The sequence below is a fragment of the Jaculus jaculus genome, chromosome 7 (genome assembly GCF_020740685.1).
Source record: "Jaculus jaculus isolate mJacJac1 chromosome 7, mJacJac1.mat.Y.cur, whole genome shotgun sequence".
NCBI classification, from domain to species: domain Eukaryota; kingdom Metazoa; phylum Chordata; class Mammalia; order Rodentia; family Dipodidae; genus Jaculus; species Jaculus jaculus.
Genome location: NC_059108.1, coordinates 98,629,006 through 98,646,057, shown reverse-complemented (window position 1 = coordinate 98,646,057; position 17,052 = coordinate 98,629,006). Strand labels below are relative to the sequence as shown.

General features: G+C 39.1%; 1 protein-coding gene and 1 non-coding gene across 3 annotated transcripts in view; both read right to left on the bottom strand.

The window, feature by feature from the left end:
- Prpf39 (pre-mRNA processing factor 39) overlaps window positions 1-17,052 on the bottom strand; it is a 36,246-nt gene that overhangs the window by 5,153 nt on the left and 14,041 nt on the right. For both annotated transcript variants that reach the window (XM_004649145.3, XM_045154210.1), the window contains exons 5-11: window positions 11,232-11,399; window positions 7,580-7,745; window positions 5,489-5,596; window positions 4,817-4,981; window positions 4,376-4,502; window positions 3,815-4,083; window positions 2,231-2,415 (exon numbers count right to left, since the gene is read on the bottom strand). In XM_004649145.3, the coding sequence (XP_004649202.1) occupies window positions 2,231-2,415; window positions 3,815-4,083; window positions 4,376-4,502; window positions 4,817-4,981; window positions 5,489-5,596; window positions 7,580-7,745; window positions 11,232-11,399 (1,188 nt within the window). The remainder of the gene's footprint in view (window positions 1-2,230; window positions 2,416-3,814; window positions 4,084-4,375; window positions 4,503-4,816; window positions 4,982-5,488; window positions 5,597-7,579; window positions 7,746-11,231; window positions 11,400-17,052) is intronic.
- On the bottom strand, window positions 3,675-3,762 carry LOC123462666. The gene has a single exon (XR_006638448.1). It is a non-coding gene; the product is annotated as a small nucleolar RNA SNORD127 (small nucleolar RNA).

Sequence of the window (17,052 nt, the reverse complement as noted above, 5' to 3'; positions counted from 1 at the left end):
TGACACTACATAGTGAATTCCAGGTCAGCCTGTGTTAGAGGGACACCTTACCTTGAAAGAAAAAAAAACAAATTCCAATAGTTTAGCCAGGCATGGTAGTGCATATCTTTAATCTTAGCACTTGGGAGACAGAGGTAGGAGGATGGTGCTGTTGAGTTTGAGGCCATCCTGAGACTACAGAGTGAAGACCCTACCTTGAAAATTAAAAAAATAAGTTTGCTTCTGTTAGCTGCCAAGTACATGTGTGTGATGAATTTCTAAAACACAGTACAGTGAAAGAGCATACTTCTAAACCATAGAGCCAAGTGGGCACAGCAAGTGTCTACCATGTGCAAGGTCCTGGATTGTACACTTACACTGGCTCATAAATAAGTCCAACCAAGCACATGTTACTTGAGTATCAGAAGCTAAATGAGGCTCAACATTCATAGTGACTACAGCCTTAACAGGTATATGCTACTTCATACACTTACATATTTCCTCAAAGTCATACTGACAAAAAGCTAGCAACAACATATCTCAGCTCTTTAGTATTTCTTTTTTGGTGTAGAACAAATGCACTTTACACACACAGCACACAGGTAAATTAAAGCAGAGACTGAAGTCAGTTCTTCTCCTAGCCCAAAAATATAATAATTTCCTGATCTTCAAGTAAGCCTCTCCATCTATGAAAACAATGCCTGTAGTCATTAAACTGCTACACTTGTAAAATAATTAGCATGAAGTCAAACACTTAAATACTACTACATTAATTTAACTGAAATTTGACACACTACCAAAAATATAGCCAGAGGATTTCTGTAAGTTTGAGGCTAGCCTGAGACTACACAGCGAATTCCAGGTCAGCATGGACTAAAGTCAAACCCTACCTCAAAAATATATATATACACACTCACACATACACACACATACATACATATACACACAAGTAATTCTTAGTTGATCAAACACTATAATGAAAATCATTCTAAATTACAACAGTCAAACAAAGGCACATTCTTAACAGGCATTCAGATATTTACTTCATAGAAACAGATACAGTGGAACTTTGCATGCTCTAGCCAGTTATTTCTACTCCTGTTTAGCAAACTTATATCTTTTTTTTTTTTTTTTCTTTTGGTTTTTCAAGGTAGGGTCTCACTCTGGTCCAGGCTGACCTGGAATTAACTCTGTAGTCTCAGGGTGGCCTTGAACTCATGGCGATCCTCCTACCTCTGCCTCCCGAGTGCTAGGATTAAAGGCATGCGCCACCACGCCCGGCTAGCAAACTAATCTTTAACTTGACTCATATCTATAGCAAAGCCTTATACCACCATCAATTTTCAACTTTTTACAATTGCAGGAGGATGAGACCTTTGGGCATGATCTGTGAGATCTTAATCTACCATCTTTTCCAAACCCATCTACTTTCCCCAGTCTTGTGTGTTTCACTGGGCAATGAACACAGTTTTGTACATGCTAGACAAGTGCTGCAACAACAGTCATCCCAATCCAACTACCTTTTTAAAAAGAATATTATTTATTTATTTGACAGAGAAAAAGGGAGAGAGTGAGGGAGACAGAATGGCCAGCCCAGGGACTCCAGTCACTGTAAACAAACTCCAGATGTGTGCGCCCCCTTGTGCATCTGGCTAACATAGATCCTGGGTAACCGAACCAGGGTCCCTTTGGCTTTGCAGGCAAATGTCTTTACCGCTAAGCCATCCCTCCAGCCCCCAACTACCTTTTAAGACCTAAAAACTAAATGCTTGCTCGTATCTCACAGTTCAATCCTTGTCTTGATTCCCTTTTCATGGGATTGTTGCTTTCTGCCTTCTCTCATTCTCTGATGCTAAGAATTACCATTGTAAAAGAGGGAAAGTTTTTTTTTTCCTTAATGTTTGTTTATTTGAGAGAGAGATAAAGAAATAGGCAGAGAGAGAGAGGGAGGGAGAGGAAAAGAGAGAGAGGAGAGAGAGAGAGAGAGAGAGAGAGAGAGAGAGAGAGGGAGAGAATGGGTATGCCAGGGCCTCCAGCCACTGTAAACAAACTCCAGATGCATGCACCCCTTGTGCATCTGCCTTATGTGGGTCCTTTGGCTTTACAGGCAAATTCCTTAATAGCTAAACCATCTCTCTAGCCCTAAATCATTTTTTTTTAAGTTTAGCAATTTACTATTATGTCATCAAATTCCCACCCCAAAATGTACTGCTCATTTCCCATTCAAAAACATGAGTAACTGAGATCTTACTTATTAACATCTGAGCCAAAATCTTCAAGGAATTCCACTTTTCTCTGAGAAAATGTAATTTTCATCTTAATAGGTAATGAACCATGTATAGCTTTGTCAAAACAATTGAGAATATTTTCTTCATTTTGTTTGAGGTCACCACTGTATTCCATTTCAAGTAAATTGAGGTATAATTTTGTGTTCTCCTGAGTAAGAAGTAGTATCAATTAATATTTCTACAATTTTGATATGTTTAATATATTTAAGATTAATACATAACTCACGTTAAATGTTTTCAGCATATATCTCAAGAAATGAAAACCATTCTTTGGTTTTCGGCCCTCCCCTTGGTTTTGGCACTCAAACCCAGCAAGGCCCTATACAGTCTAAGCAAACATTCTGCCACTGGACTACAATACTGACCATTCTTTAGCATACTGATGGACAGTTCTATCATCCTATCATCTTTCCAAATATGAAAACTGTATTAAATTAAAACTTTAGACCTTGACTTGGCCTATCATGATAATTAGAAAATAAATACAAAGAATCTCTATAGATTACTAAAAGCCTACTACTATTTGATTAAAAAGAACCTCTATTTATGACTGTAGATTGAATCTTAAGGCCTGGTAATAACTAAAAAAATCCCTTTTCTTGTTTTTTTGAGGTAGGGTCTCACTCTAGCTCAGGCTGACGTGAAATTCACTATGTAGTCTCAGGGTGGCCTTACATGCATGGCAATCCTCCTCCCTCTGCCTCCCAAGTGCTGGGATTAAGCATGTGCCACCACACCTGGCTCTACAATAGCTTTTGTAAACTGTTATTTTAAAGGAAATTCTCAAACACCTTGAATCCTACCACTCAGGAAGCAAAGGTAGGAGGATTGGTGTAAGCCAGAGGCCAGATGGGCTAGGGACCCTACCTCAAAACAACAAAATTCTCTCTCTCAAATAAATACTATTAATAATCTAAAAATGAACCAGGCACTTGGGAGGCAGAGGTGGGAGGATCGCCGAGAGTTCGAGGCCACCCTGAGTACAGTCAATTCCTGGTCAGCCTGAGTCAGAGTGAGACCCTACCTTGAAAAACAAACAAACAAAAAATCTAAAAATGGCTGGAGAGATGGATTAGCAATTCAGGCACTCCACAGGAAAGCCAAAGGACCCAGGTTCGATTTCACAGTACCCACCTAAAGCCAGAGGCACAAGGTGGCACATGCGTCTGGAGTTCGTTTGTGGTGGCTAGAGGCTCTAATGTGCCCCATCCCCCCTCTCAAATAAATAAATAATGATATATATGAGGAAATGCTATGGAAAATTATCATACTACTTCATTTGCTACTGTTTCTTCAAGGACCTTTCTTCTACTTATTAATCAGTAAGCTTATACAATTTCTAAAAGTTAATTATAAAGTGTCATATTGGCAACAATTTTCTCAAACTAATAAGGACAAAATTTTAATTGGCAACATCAGTTTAGAGGGACTGTTGTCCTCATTCAGTAATAAAACATTACTACAATGCAGAACAAATCTTTCATCATAGTTGCCAAGGTGACAAACTGACCACCACTTGTTATGGATGATATTAAAAATATACATACTTTATCTCTTTCAATTGCTTCCAAAAGCACTTTTCTTGATTTTGGAAAATTTTTTTGTATTTTGAAAAGATGTCGGGCTAGTTTGATAGAATAAAATGATGATTCGTTGTTTGATTTGGCATTATTAATAGCTTCTTGAAGCAAATGTTCAGCTTCTTCCATATTTCCATGCCGTCGTTCTAAACTTACTCTTCGCAAACGAACCATTGCCAATCCTAATACACATTCTTCAAATGTTCTCAAGATACTCCTGGCTTCATTAATATTGCCTAGAAATAGCAATTCATTATTTATACTTTCCCTTACATTTCTGAGACTTTACCAGGTATTGAATATAACAACCCACAGGACAAATCCAGCCCTTTGACTATTCTTCAGGAAGGGGAAAAAATAAATAGCCATTCTATTACCCATGGCTGCTCTTGCAAACCCGAGTTATTAAACAAACAACACAGCCCCTATAAGAATAATTTACCAAACCTTTACACATCGCTTAATACATAATTCCTATAATTTCACTCTAAAATCCTAAAAATACCAACTGAAGATCCTCATTCTTACCCTGCTGTTCCTCAAAAGCTGCCCAAAGCATATGCACCATGGGTTTCTTTGGGAGATGAATAGTACAAGCTCTGCTGAAGACATGCCTCACTCCTTCAATGCTATGGTTTTCCATGTACTTGGCATACTATATACAGAAAAGAGGAAATACTGAATAATTTACAGTTGGACAAGCCATTAAATATGTGACAGAACGATAAAATTCTATTTTTAAACCCATTCAGCACCTTTATTGAACCACTAGACTAGTTTCTGTAAGGAAGGACGAAGAGAGGCAACGAGGTTGGCATATGCAGCAGTCAAATCTGGTTGCAAGCAGACCATCTCCTAATGCAACAGATATAGTTATATGAACAACATTCAACAGAAGTACAAAAAAGGTTAGTCACTAGATCAATGTTTGAAATATGACAAGTTTAAGGGAGCAGATACTTTTCTTACCTTAATCCAAAATTCCTCATAGAGGGCACATGATATGACACATCTTTCAAAGAGAACCACAACTCTTTCATGAGTCCCATTTTCAATTTCAAATTCTAAGTATTCTTTCCAGTTTTTTAGCTGGGCTTTTTCCAATGGTTTCACATGAAAATAAGGTCGTTTAATCTGTAATACAATTATGGCATGGCAATTCTGGTTGAAATCAAACCCAAAGCTTCATACATGCTAGGCAAGCATTGTATTAACCGAACTACAATCCAAACCCTTAAAAATAGGTGTTTTGCTGGTCATGGCAGCAAGTGCCTTTTAACTCAGCACTTGGGAGACTGAGGTAAGAAGATTGCTGTGAGTTCCAGGCCAGACTGAAACTACATAGTGAATTCCAAGTCAGTCTGGGATAAAGCCAGAAACTTCCTCAAAACAATAACAGCAACAAACAACAACATAACAGGTATTTTATTTGTCAGACTTTTTTTTTTTTTAAATCAACCCAATGAGGCTGACTTTTAAAAACTAATCATGGAAACTATTAAATCTGGAAACGGTAATAAATGAGATGGGCATCTAAGGTTATACAAAAATAAAAAATTAACAATGAAAAAACTGCTATGAAAATGAAAAGTAAAAGAAAAATATTCCCAGATATTTTGAAGAATATTATAAAAGACTTACACCTTCTTCAAATGTCCACCTTTTGCTAACTTCATGCTCATTATAGTTAAACATTTCTTGATGAATTTCAATGATTCTATGTCTCATATTTTCAATTTCAGTAATAAGCTTGGGAAAAAAAGAAAATTAAGTTATATACTGAAAATTTTCAACCTCATAAATTTAACTCTATCATCTACAGATATTTAGTCTTAGAGAAGGGAAGGCTTCTGTTATCAATGAGGCTTTTGGTTTATTTAATTTAATTAATTAATTTATTTTGGTTTTTCAACATAGGGTCTCACTCTAGCTCTGGCTGACCTGAGATTTACTATGTAGTCTCAGGATGACCTAGAACTCATGGCAATCTTCCTACCTTTGCCTCCTAAGTGCTGGGATTAAAAGCATGCCTGGCTTTGTTTGTTTATTTATTTATTTTCTCTGTGGTAGGATTTCACTCTAGCCAAGGCTGACCTGGAACTCACTATATAGGCCCAGGCTGACCCAAAAGTCAGGGTGATATTCTTACCTTAGTTAAATTAAAGGTGTGTGCCACCACACCTAGCTTAGCAAATGTGTGTATATATACATACATACACACACACACACACACACACACACACACACACACCAAGTGCTGGGATTAAAGGTGTGTGCCACCACACACAGCATGTTTTTTTAATTTTTTTTTTTTTTTTGGTTTTTCGAGGTAGGGTCTCACTCTGGCTCAGGCTGACCTGGAATTCACTATGTAGTCTCAGGGTGGCCTCAAACTCTCAGCGATCCTCCTACCTCTGCCTCCCGAGTGCTGGGATTAAAGGTGTGCGCCACCACGCCCGGCTTAAATTTTTTTAAAAAATATTTTATTGAGCTGAAGGGATGGCTTAGTGGTTAAGGCATTTACCTACAAAGCCAAAGGACTTACATAAGCCAAATGTACGAAGTAACACATGTGTCTGGAGTTCATATGCAGCAGCTGAAGGCCCTGGCACGCTCATTCTCTCTCTCTCAAATAAGATAAATACTAATTTTTAAAAAAAATATTTTATTTTTATTTATTTGATTGAGAAAAAGCAGAGAAACAGAGCTAGAATGGGTGCACCAGGGCTGCCAGCCACTGAAAATGACCTATTAACACATGCACCACCTTGTACATCTGGCTTATTATGTGGGTCCTGAGGAATCAAACCTAGGTCCCTTAGCTTTAGAGGCAAGTGCCTTAACTGCTAAGCCATCTCTCTAACCCACAATTATAACTTTAAGTATAATTTATAATAGAGCTTCCTAATAAAACATTCTCTTGGGCTGGGGAAGTGGCTCAGCAGTAAAGCCAAATCCTATTTTGTGATACATGCATCTGGAGTTTCTTTGGTGTGCCCACTATCTGCCTCTTTCTTTCTCTCCCTATTTCACACACAAAAATAAATAAATTTTTTTTTCTCAAAAAAGCAGAAAGAAAGCCGGGCATGGTGGTTCACACCTTTAATCCCAGCACTCGGGAGGCAGAGGTAGGAGGATTGCTGTGAGTTCAAGGCCACCCTGAGACTACATAGTGAATTCCAGGTCAGCCTGGGCTAGAATGAGACCCTACCTCAGGAAAAAAAAAAAAAAAAATTCAAAGAAGAAAGTGTGGGGGGGGGGGGGAGGGAGGGAATTAACACGGGTTTTTTTATAATCATGGAAAATGCTAATAAAAATTTAAAAATAGGGCTGGAGAGATGGCTTAGCGGTTAAGTGCTTGCCTGTGAAGCCTAAGGACCCCGGTTCGAGGCTCGGTTCCCCAGGTCCCACGTTAGCCAGATGCACAAGGGGGCGCACGCGTCTGGAGTTCGTTTGCAGAGGCTGGAAGCCCTGGTGCACCCATTCTCTCTCTCTCCCTCTATCTTTCTCTCTGTGTCTGTCGCTCACAAATAAATAAATAAATAAAACTTAAGAAAAATTAAAAAAAGTTAAAACAAATTAAGCCAGGAAAAAAAAATTCCTTATGCATTACTTAAATAGTAGATCACACACTAGGGAAAAATATACCTTCTATACAAGTTATCATACTACCACACACACCCTAAGTGTTTTAGTTTCACATGCACTGAACATCTGATTAATTCCAGTTACCTTTGCTGGATCAGTAATATCCTCAATTCCTGATGGGAGGTCATCACCAGGAGGACCATCATCACCACTGTGTCCATTTACAGAAGCTAACTCTCTTCTGAGCTGAATAAACTGTTCACCAGTTAACAGATCTCTAGGCAAGTTATTCTGAACGTGTTCTTTAAATCTAAGGGAAGAAAGATAAATGCACATTCTACTTTTGCATAATTATATATTATTCCTTTAAATAAACTGATTTAGGGAAACCAAAATTTCTCCTATTTATCTTTTTTTAAAGTTAGTTTTGGGACCCCCCCCCCCCCGTGCTAAGGGCCAAAATGAGGGCCTTGCGCAAGCACTCATTCACTCAGCTAAATCCCTTAAACACCTTAAATACTTCCTAAAATTTATTTACAGACAGACAAGAGATACAGAGAAGACAGAGAGAATGGGCATACCAAGGGCTCCAGCCACTACCAATGAACTCCAGATGTATGTGCCACTTTGTGCACCTGGCTTTACCCGGGTATTGGAGGGACTGAACTTGGGTCTTTCAGCTCTGCACGCAAGCACCTAAACTGCTGACTCATCTCTCCACTCCCTCTCCTTGTTTTCTATAGTAAAACCCTATGGTCTTTCAGACATCTCCATTTCCTTCCTGCCATTGCAATAGAATGCAAAAGAAATGAAAAGACACAAATTCAAACTGAAGTACTGTCTGTTATTAGCTATCTGACTTAAGAGAAGTTTTCCCTTCTCCAAATCTTAGTTTCCTCCTCTGTACAATGAACAATTAACTTTATCTTCCAAAGCTATAATAAAAACACAGAAACTAACTTTAAAATTATATGCATTTCATAAGATACCAGATCTTATTGATTCAATTTTCTTTTCTTTCTTTTTTAATATTTTATTTTTATTTATTTGACAGAGAAAAATGGGGAGAGAAAGAATGGGCACGCCAGGGCTCCAGCCACTGAAATGAACTGCAGATGCATGTGCCCCCTTATGCATCTGGTTTATGTGTTATGTGGGTCCTGGGGAATTGAAGCTGGGTCCTTTGGCTTTGCAGGCAAATGCCTTAACTGCTAAGCCATCCCTCCAGTCCTTTTTTTTTTTTTTTCCTTTTGATGTAGGGTTTCACTCTAGCTCAGGCTGACCTGGAATTCATTCTGTAGTCTTAGGGTGGCCTTGAACTCATGGTGATCCTACTATCTCTGCCTCCCAAGTGCTGGGATTAAAGACGTGTGCTGCCACGCCCTGCCTCCAATTTTCTTTTTTAAAAAATAATTTATTTATTTTGAGAGTGAGATTGAAAATGGCATGCCAAGGGCCTCTTTCCACTAAAAACAAACTCTAGATGCCATGTGCCACTTTGTGTATTTCCTTTACATGGGTACTAGAGAATTGAACCCAGAACAACAGCAGGCTTTGAAAGCAAGTGCCTTAACCACTGAAAGATCATTCCAACACTTGATTCAACCTTGTACAAAGGAACTTTTATTTATTTAGGAAAGAAAGAAAATGGGAACGCCAGGACCTCTAGCCACTGCAAAAAACTCTGGACACATGAACTACCGTGTGGATCTGGCTTATGTGCGTTCTGGAGTGTTTAAACTAGGTCCTTAGGTTTCTCATGCAAGCAATTTAACCGCTAAGCCATATCTCCATCCCTGGTTCAACTTTCTTTTTTTTTTTTTCCTGTTTATTTACTTATTTGAGAGAGCAAGGGAGAGCAAGCGAGAGGAAGAGGCAGACAGAAAAAGGGTACATCAGGGCCTGCAGCCACTACAAACTCCAGACACATCCACCATCTTATAAGTCTGGCTTATGTGGGGTACTACAGAATAGAACCTGGGTCCTTAGGGCTTTGTAGGCAATTGCCCTAAACTGCTAAGCCATTCCTCCAGCCCCCTCAACTTTAATACTTCTGTATAACTGCCTCACTTTTCACTTAAGTAAACAAAGTGGTCTTACAACATTTAGTCTTGACTCCCACCTTCCACTCTACACTACTACCCTGAAATGGTAAATATAAAAATGAAAATATCACTATCCCCTGTCAATGTCACTTCAGTGCTTTTACCTATATATTTCATTTAAAATCCAATGCCCTTAGATAAAGCTTTCCTCTTCTGACCCAGGGCTTTATTTCTTTTTCTTTTATTTATTTGTGGGGGTGGGGGGGAGAATATGAATGGACACACCAAGGCCTCTAGCTGCTGCAAACACATACACCACTTAGTGCATCTGGCTTTTACATGGGTACTGGGGAAATGAACCTAGGTCCTTAAGTTTTGCAGACAAGTGTGTTAACCTCTGAGCCATCTCTCCATCCCTCAGGCCTTTTTTCTTGTGTGCCCTCTCCACATTTTGGTTTCTTATGACAAGGTTTTTCTGTGCTGTCCTGGAACTTATTACAGATCCTATTGGCCTCTATTTCCTGAATGATGGCATTATAGATGTTTAGGCATTCCTCTTCAACCAATGTATTAAACATGGTTGTACATGTTATGCTTCAACCCTATGGATCATTTTATTCTATTTTAATTTAAAAGTTTTATTTATTTGCAATTAGTGATTTCTTTGTGCCTAACTAGCACATGAATAACAGGTACACATGAAAGTGGAGCAGCTAAAGGGTGGTTCCTTGGCAGTGACTTCTGGCTACTCCTCAGGTCTCTGAGCTTGCCCACTCAGTCCAAAACCATGGAGTAGCTTTGACATGATTTCAAAAATTTTGAAACTATAAATCATTGATATATTATTTTATTGTTTTTTGTTTTACTTGAGAGTGGCAGAAAGAGAGAGAGAGAGAGAGAGAGAGAGAGAATGGGCGCGCCAGGGCCTCCAGCCACTGCAAACAAACTCCAGACGCATGTGCCTCCTTGTGCATCTGGTTAACGTGGGTCCTGGGGAATCGAGCCTTGAATTGGGGTTCTTAGGCTTCACAGGCGAGCGCTTATAACCTCTAAGCCATCTCTCCAGCCTGATAATGTTTTTAAAAAATTACTTATTTGGGAGAGAAAGAATTTAATGACATAGTTTACTTTAAAATATCAATGATTGGGCTGGAGAGATGGCTTAGTGGTTAAGGCACTTGTCCACAAAGCCTAAGAACCCAGGTTTGATTCCCCAGTACCCAGGTTGAGCCAAGTGAATAAGGTAGCACATGTGTCTGGAATGCTCATTCTCTCCCCCTCTAGTAAATAAATTTTTTTTTTAATTTTTGTTATTTTTATTCATTTATTTGAGAGCGACAAAGAGGCAGACAGAGAGAGAGACAGAGAGAATGGGCACGCCAGGGCCTCCAGCCACTGCAAACGAACTCCAGATGCGTGTGCCCCCTTGTGCATCTGGTTAGCGTGGGTCCTGGGGAGTCAAGCCTTGAACCAGGGTCCTTAGGCTTCACAGGCAAGTGCTTAACCGCTAAGCCATCTCTCCAGCCCAAATAAAATATTTTAAATAATAATAATAATAGAGATGGGCGTGGTGGTGCACACCTTTAATCCAAGCACTCTGGTAGGCAAAGGTAGAAGGATTGCTGTGAGGCCACCCTCAGATTACATAGTGAATTCCAGGTCAGCCTGGGCTAGAGCGACACCCTACCTTGAAAAAAACAAAACAAAACAAACTAAAATTAAAATAATAGTAGTAGTATCTTTTAACATACCTCTGAAAATGATGACTATACAGTTGTGTTGGGATGCCAAGAATACGATCATAGATAGCTGTAACTTCTCGTAGATTCCCCTGCTCATTTTCCCAGTTTATATACATTTCCCATAGTCTGTCAGATCGGAAATCTGTTCCTGCAGCTAGAACAGCATGCTCAAAAGTTCTGAAAAATTAAATTGCTCTTAAGTTATCTTCCTCAAATAAAACATTTTCAATGTTATTAATGAATTTAAGAAATAGTGCTGAATTCAAAAGTTAAAGAGTTACATCCTAGACAAGTAGGGCTTAAAAAGTAGGACTAATTAAAATTGTACAAAAGTTAAAAAGAAAAGTAAACAAAGGGAATAGATGAATTTATTTTATGTAATTTTATCCTACATATACCACAATGTATGACATTTACATGTTATGCCCTTGAAAAGTCCACTGTACAGATTCATTTAGGGTAGAAGACAAACTAAGTAATTATTTTACCTTTACAAATTTAGGTAATACTTTCTAGCAAAAATGACTCCTCAATAAGGGATGCAGCAACCTTACAAGGTTATAAAAAATAGACATGTACTTCAGAATCCTTAAAAACCTTTCCCAATTCTGAAAGTTCACTATAAAAAACAAGTATTTTAAGACAGATGTGGTGGCTCACACCTTTCATACCAGCACTTGGGAGGCTGAGGCAGGAGGATGGTCTTAGTTAAAGGCCAGCCAGGACTAAGGAATGAGTATCCTGAGTCAGGGCTAGGATGAGACCTGCCTCAAATACAAAAACAAAAATAAGGGCTGGAGAGATGGCTTAGCTGTTAAGGCACTTGCCTGCAAAGCCTAAGGGCCCAGGTTCAATTCCCCAGGACCCACACAAGCCAGATGCACAAGGCATCACATGCATTTGGAGTTTGTTTACAGTGGCTAGAAGCCCTGACACAACCATTCTCTCTCTTTCAAATAAATAAATAAATTAAATTAAAAATTAAAAAGAAAAAATAAAGAGCTGGACGTGGTGGCACATGGGAGGCAAAGATAGGAGGATCACTGTGAGTTTGAAGCCACCCTGAATTCCAGGTCAGTCTGGGCTATAGTGAGACCCTACCTTGAAACAAACAAACAAACAAACAAAAATACACTTTAGCCAGGCGTGGTGGAGCACGCCTTTAATCCCAGCACTCGGGAGGCAGAGGTAGGAGGATCACCATGAGTTCAAGGCCACTCTGAGACTACATAGTGAATTTCAGTTCAGCCTGAACTTGAGTGAGATCCTGCCTAAAAAAACAAACAAAAAAAACCTCAAAACAGGGCTGGAGAGATGGCTTAGCGGTTAAGCGCTTGCCTGTGAAGCCTAAGGACCCCGGTTCGAGGCTTGGTTCCCCAGGTCCCACGTTAGCCAGATGCACAAGGGGGCGCACGTGTCTGGAGTTCGTTTGCAGAGGCTGGAAGCCCTGGCACACCCATTCTCTCTCTCTCCCTCTCTCTGTCTTTCTCTCTGTGTCTGTCGCTCTCAAATAAATAAATAAATAAATAAATAAATAAATAAATAAATAAAAATTAAAAAAAAAAACACCTCAAAACAAAAAAAGTATTTTATAACACCTAGCTCATTTTATGTGATTTTTTGTAAGAAACTTTAAAAACTGGATTTGATACCTCAACAAAATAAATTCTAGCCCAGACTGACCTGGTAGAATTCACTATGTAGTCTTAAGCTGGCTGTGAACTCACAATGGTACTCATACCTCAGCCTCCCAGACAGAGTACTTGGATTATTGGCATGTGCCTCCATGACCAGCTGAACTGGATTATTTTATCCAGTATAAACTACTCTCTCTAAATTAATTTACAACTTTAACATAATCCAAATAAAAGAACTAATGAATTCTAGGTGGAACAAAAAAATTTAAATATAAAATTTATCTAGCATTTAAAAAATGTAATTCTGCCAGACATGGTGGTGCACACCTTTAATCCCAGCACTTGGGAAGCAAAGGTAGGAGGAGGATTGTCATGAGTTTGAGGCCAGACTGAAATTACATAGTGAATTCTAGATCATCCTGGGCTAGAAACGCGACCTTACCTTAAAAAAAACAAAGAAAACAAAACATTTAAAAATGTAATTTTTTTTTTTTAATGTTGATGGTGTAGCTCAGAGGTAGAGTGCTTGCCTAGTATGCTCAATGCTCTTGGTTCAGTCTTCAGCACCACCCAAAACAAGAAAATAAACAAAAAATTGCAACCATTGTTAATTAGAATATTTTTTTTTTAAAAAGAAAACTTTTTAGTCAGGTGTAGTGGCACATGCCTTTAATTCCAGCACTCAAGAGGCAGAGATAGGAGGATAGCAGTTCATGAAACTACATAGTGAATTCCAGGTCAGCCTGGGCATGAGACCCTACCTCAAAAGAAAAAAAATAAAAATAAAAATAAAAATAAAAAAGCTGGGCATGGTGGTATAGGCCTTTAATCTCAGCACTTGGGAGACAGAGGTAGGAGGACTGCCATGAGTTTAAGACTACCGTGACTATGACTACAGAGTGAATTTCAGGTCAACCAAAAAAAAGTGCACATAATTTTTTTTCTTATCTTTCTCAGCTGACCAGGACCTTACTCTGGTTCCAGATTGGTCTTGAACCGGAGATTCTGAATTAAAGGTATGCACTACCATACCTGGCTAAAATTGTAACTTTGTAAAATAAAAGAACAAAAGAACAATGTAGCAAGCATTTTCCTGAAAAATATGAAACAAAATTAGGTCATTATAATCATTACAAGTATCATAAATTAAAAATAAACTAATGGAGGAAGGAATCAATGGATGCATGAGAATTTGATACAAGTTAAAGGTAGTACTTAGTATTAGTGCAGAAAGACTAAACTGTTTAATAAAGGGGAAAAATAAACGATCAACATCTACCTCAACTTAGCCAGATAATAAATGACAAAAAATTTTATTAAAATTTAAATGAAAATGTAGAATAGGCCCACCACCTAGGACGGGTTAGGAAGATAACTCAGTGGTTAAAGGCACTTGCTTGCAAAGTCTGCTGGCCCAGGTTTAATTCCTCAGCAAGTATCTATTTAGAGGCAGATGCAAAGTGGTGCACACATCTGGTATTCATTTGAGTAGCAAGAGGCACTCTCACACTTATTTCCTCTCCTCTTTCTCTGCTTATAAATAAATAAACATATTAAGAAAAGGGGAAGGGGAGGAAAGAGAGAGGGTATTACCATGGGATACTTTTTATAATCATGGAAAATGTTAATAAAAATTGAGAAAAAAAAAATAAAAAAGAAAAGGGGTAAGAGAGGGTTGGGGAAGGGATCAACATCAGGCATGTTGGTCACACTCCCTTAGTCCCAGTACTTGGGAGGCTGAGGTAGGAGTGAGTTTGAGGCCAGCCTGGGGCTACAGAGTGAGTTCTAGGTCAGCTTGGGCTAGAGTGAGACACTGTCTCGGAAAAAAATAAAATCAATAATTGAATACTAAAATACATTTGGGGGAGAAGGAACAAAAGAGGATAGCATAATGAGAACACAAAGTACAGTAAAAGTTTTTAGAAGTACATGTCTAATATAAAATGTTGGATAAAGTTACAAAATTTAAAAAATACATTAAAAAAATAGAGATTAGCAGGCCCAGAAAGCCAAGTGCCACATGTTCTCCCTCATATGTGGATCCTAGCTACAGATGTTTGGGCTTCTGCGTGAGAAGGAAAAAACTCAGTAGCAGAGGCAAGTTAAAAAAGGAGATATAAGGGGAAGAAAAAGGAAGGGAGGAGAGTACTTAATAGGTTGGTATTGTATATATGTAAGTACAGTAATTGAGATGGGGAGGGGATATGATGGAGAATGGAATTTCAAAGGGGAAAGTTGGGGGGAGGCGGGTATTACCATGGGATATTTTTTATAATCATGGAAGATGTTAATAAAAATTGAGAAAAAAGGGCTGGAGAGATGGCTTAGTGGTTAAGTGCTTGCCTGTGAAGCCTAAGAACACTGGTTCGAGGCTTGGTTCCCCAGGACCCACGTTAGCCAGATGCACAAGGGGGTGCACACGTCTGGAATTCGTTTGCAGTGGCTGGAGGCCATGGTGCACCCATTTTCTCTCTCTCTCCCTCTCTCTCTCTCTCTCTGTCACTCTCAAATAAATAAGAATGAACAAAATTTAAAAAATAAAATTTAAAAATAAAAAAAGAGGGATTAGGAGCCAGGAGTGGTGGTGCGTGCCTTTAATACCATCACTCAGGAGGCAGGGGTAGGAGGATCACAGTAAGTTGGAGGCCACCGTGAGAATCAAGTTCAACCCCAGAACCCAGGCTTTATGGTGTGCACTAGCAATCCTATCACAGGGGAAGCAGACAGGTAGATCCCTGGGGTTCACTGGCCAGCAATATTGTCTTCTTGGTAGGTGTCAGGTCAATGAGAGATCCTCCCTCAAAAATACGTAAATAAAGCTGGGGCATGGAGGTGCACACCTATAATTACAGCACTCGGGAAGTTCAGGTAGGAGGATGGTTTTCAGCATGAAGCCAGCCAGAGACTACATAGTGAATTCCAGGTCAGCCTGGGCTAGAGTGAGACTCTACCTAGACAAACCAAAAATAAACAAACAACTAATAAAATATATAAATAAATAAAAAGTGGATGGCATTCCTGAAGAACATGCCTGACGTTGTCCTCTACCCTCTGCACACATGTGCACGCCCACACAGACACACAAATAACATTTTGAACAAAGCTCAACATCATGAAACACTGGAGGAAATATGTTTAATATATACAAAATGAAAATTTAGCTGGGTATGGTGGCATACACCTTTAATCCCAGCATTTGGGAGGTAGAAGTAGGAGGACAGCTGTAAGTTCAAGGCCACCCTGAGACTACATAGTAAATTTCAGGTCAGCCTGAGCTAGAGTGAGAAACTACCTCGGAAAACAAAACAAAACAATAATTTAAAGTGCCTGAGTGTATGTGGGTCTGTCTACATTTGTATATAATAAGAAAATAAGATACATGTTAATGCCTCTGCAGAATCTCAAAGCGAGGGCTGGAGAGACATCTTAACAGCTAAGGCACTAGCTTGCGAAGACTTAGGACCGAGGTTCAATTTCTTAGTATCCACGTAAGCCAGATGCACAAGATGGCACATGTGTCTGGAGAGGTTTTTTTTTTGTTGTTTTCTTTCTTTCTTTTTTTTTTTTTTTTTTTTTTTTTGGTTTTTCAAGGTAGGGTCTCATTCTGATCCAGGCTGACCTGTAATTAACTCTGTAGTCTCAGGGTGGCCTTGAACTCATGGCAATCCTCCTACCTCTGCCTCCCCAGCTTAAGTTTTTTTTAAAAAGATTACATATACATAGCCAGGCATGTTGATGCATGTCTTTAATCCCAGCATTTGGGAGGCAGAGGTAAGAGGATGGCCGTGACTTTGAGGCCAACCTGAGACCACATAGTGAATTCTAGGTCAGGCTGGGTTAGAGTGAGACCTACCTCAAAAAAAAAAAAAAAAAAAAAGAAAAGAAAAAAAAGAAAAAGAATCTCAGCTAGGCATGGTGTCACATGCTTTTAATCCCAGCATTCTGGAGGCAGAGGTAGGAGGATCACCATTATCATTAGTTCCATTACTTCCAGGTCGGCCTGGACTAGAGTGAAACCCTACCTCTAAAACAAACAAACAAACAAAAAGAATCTCAAAGTGAAACAGAAACTGAATTTAAGAGATACTAAGAAAAGTTGGGAGGGGGCCTGGAGAGATGGTTTAGTTGTTAAAGAACTTGCCTGTGAAGCCTAAGGGCCTAGGTTCAATGCCCCAGTACCCATGTAAGCCAGA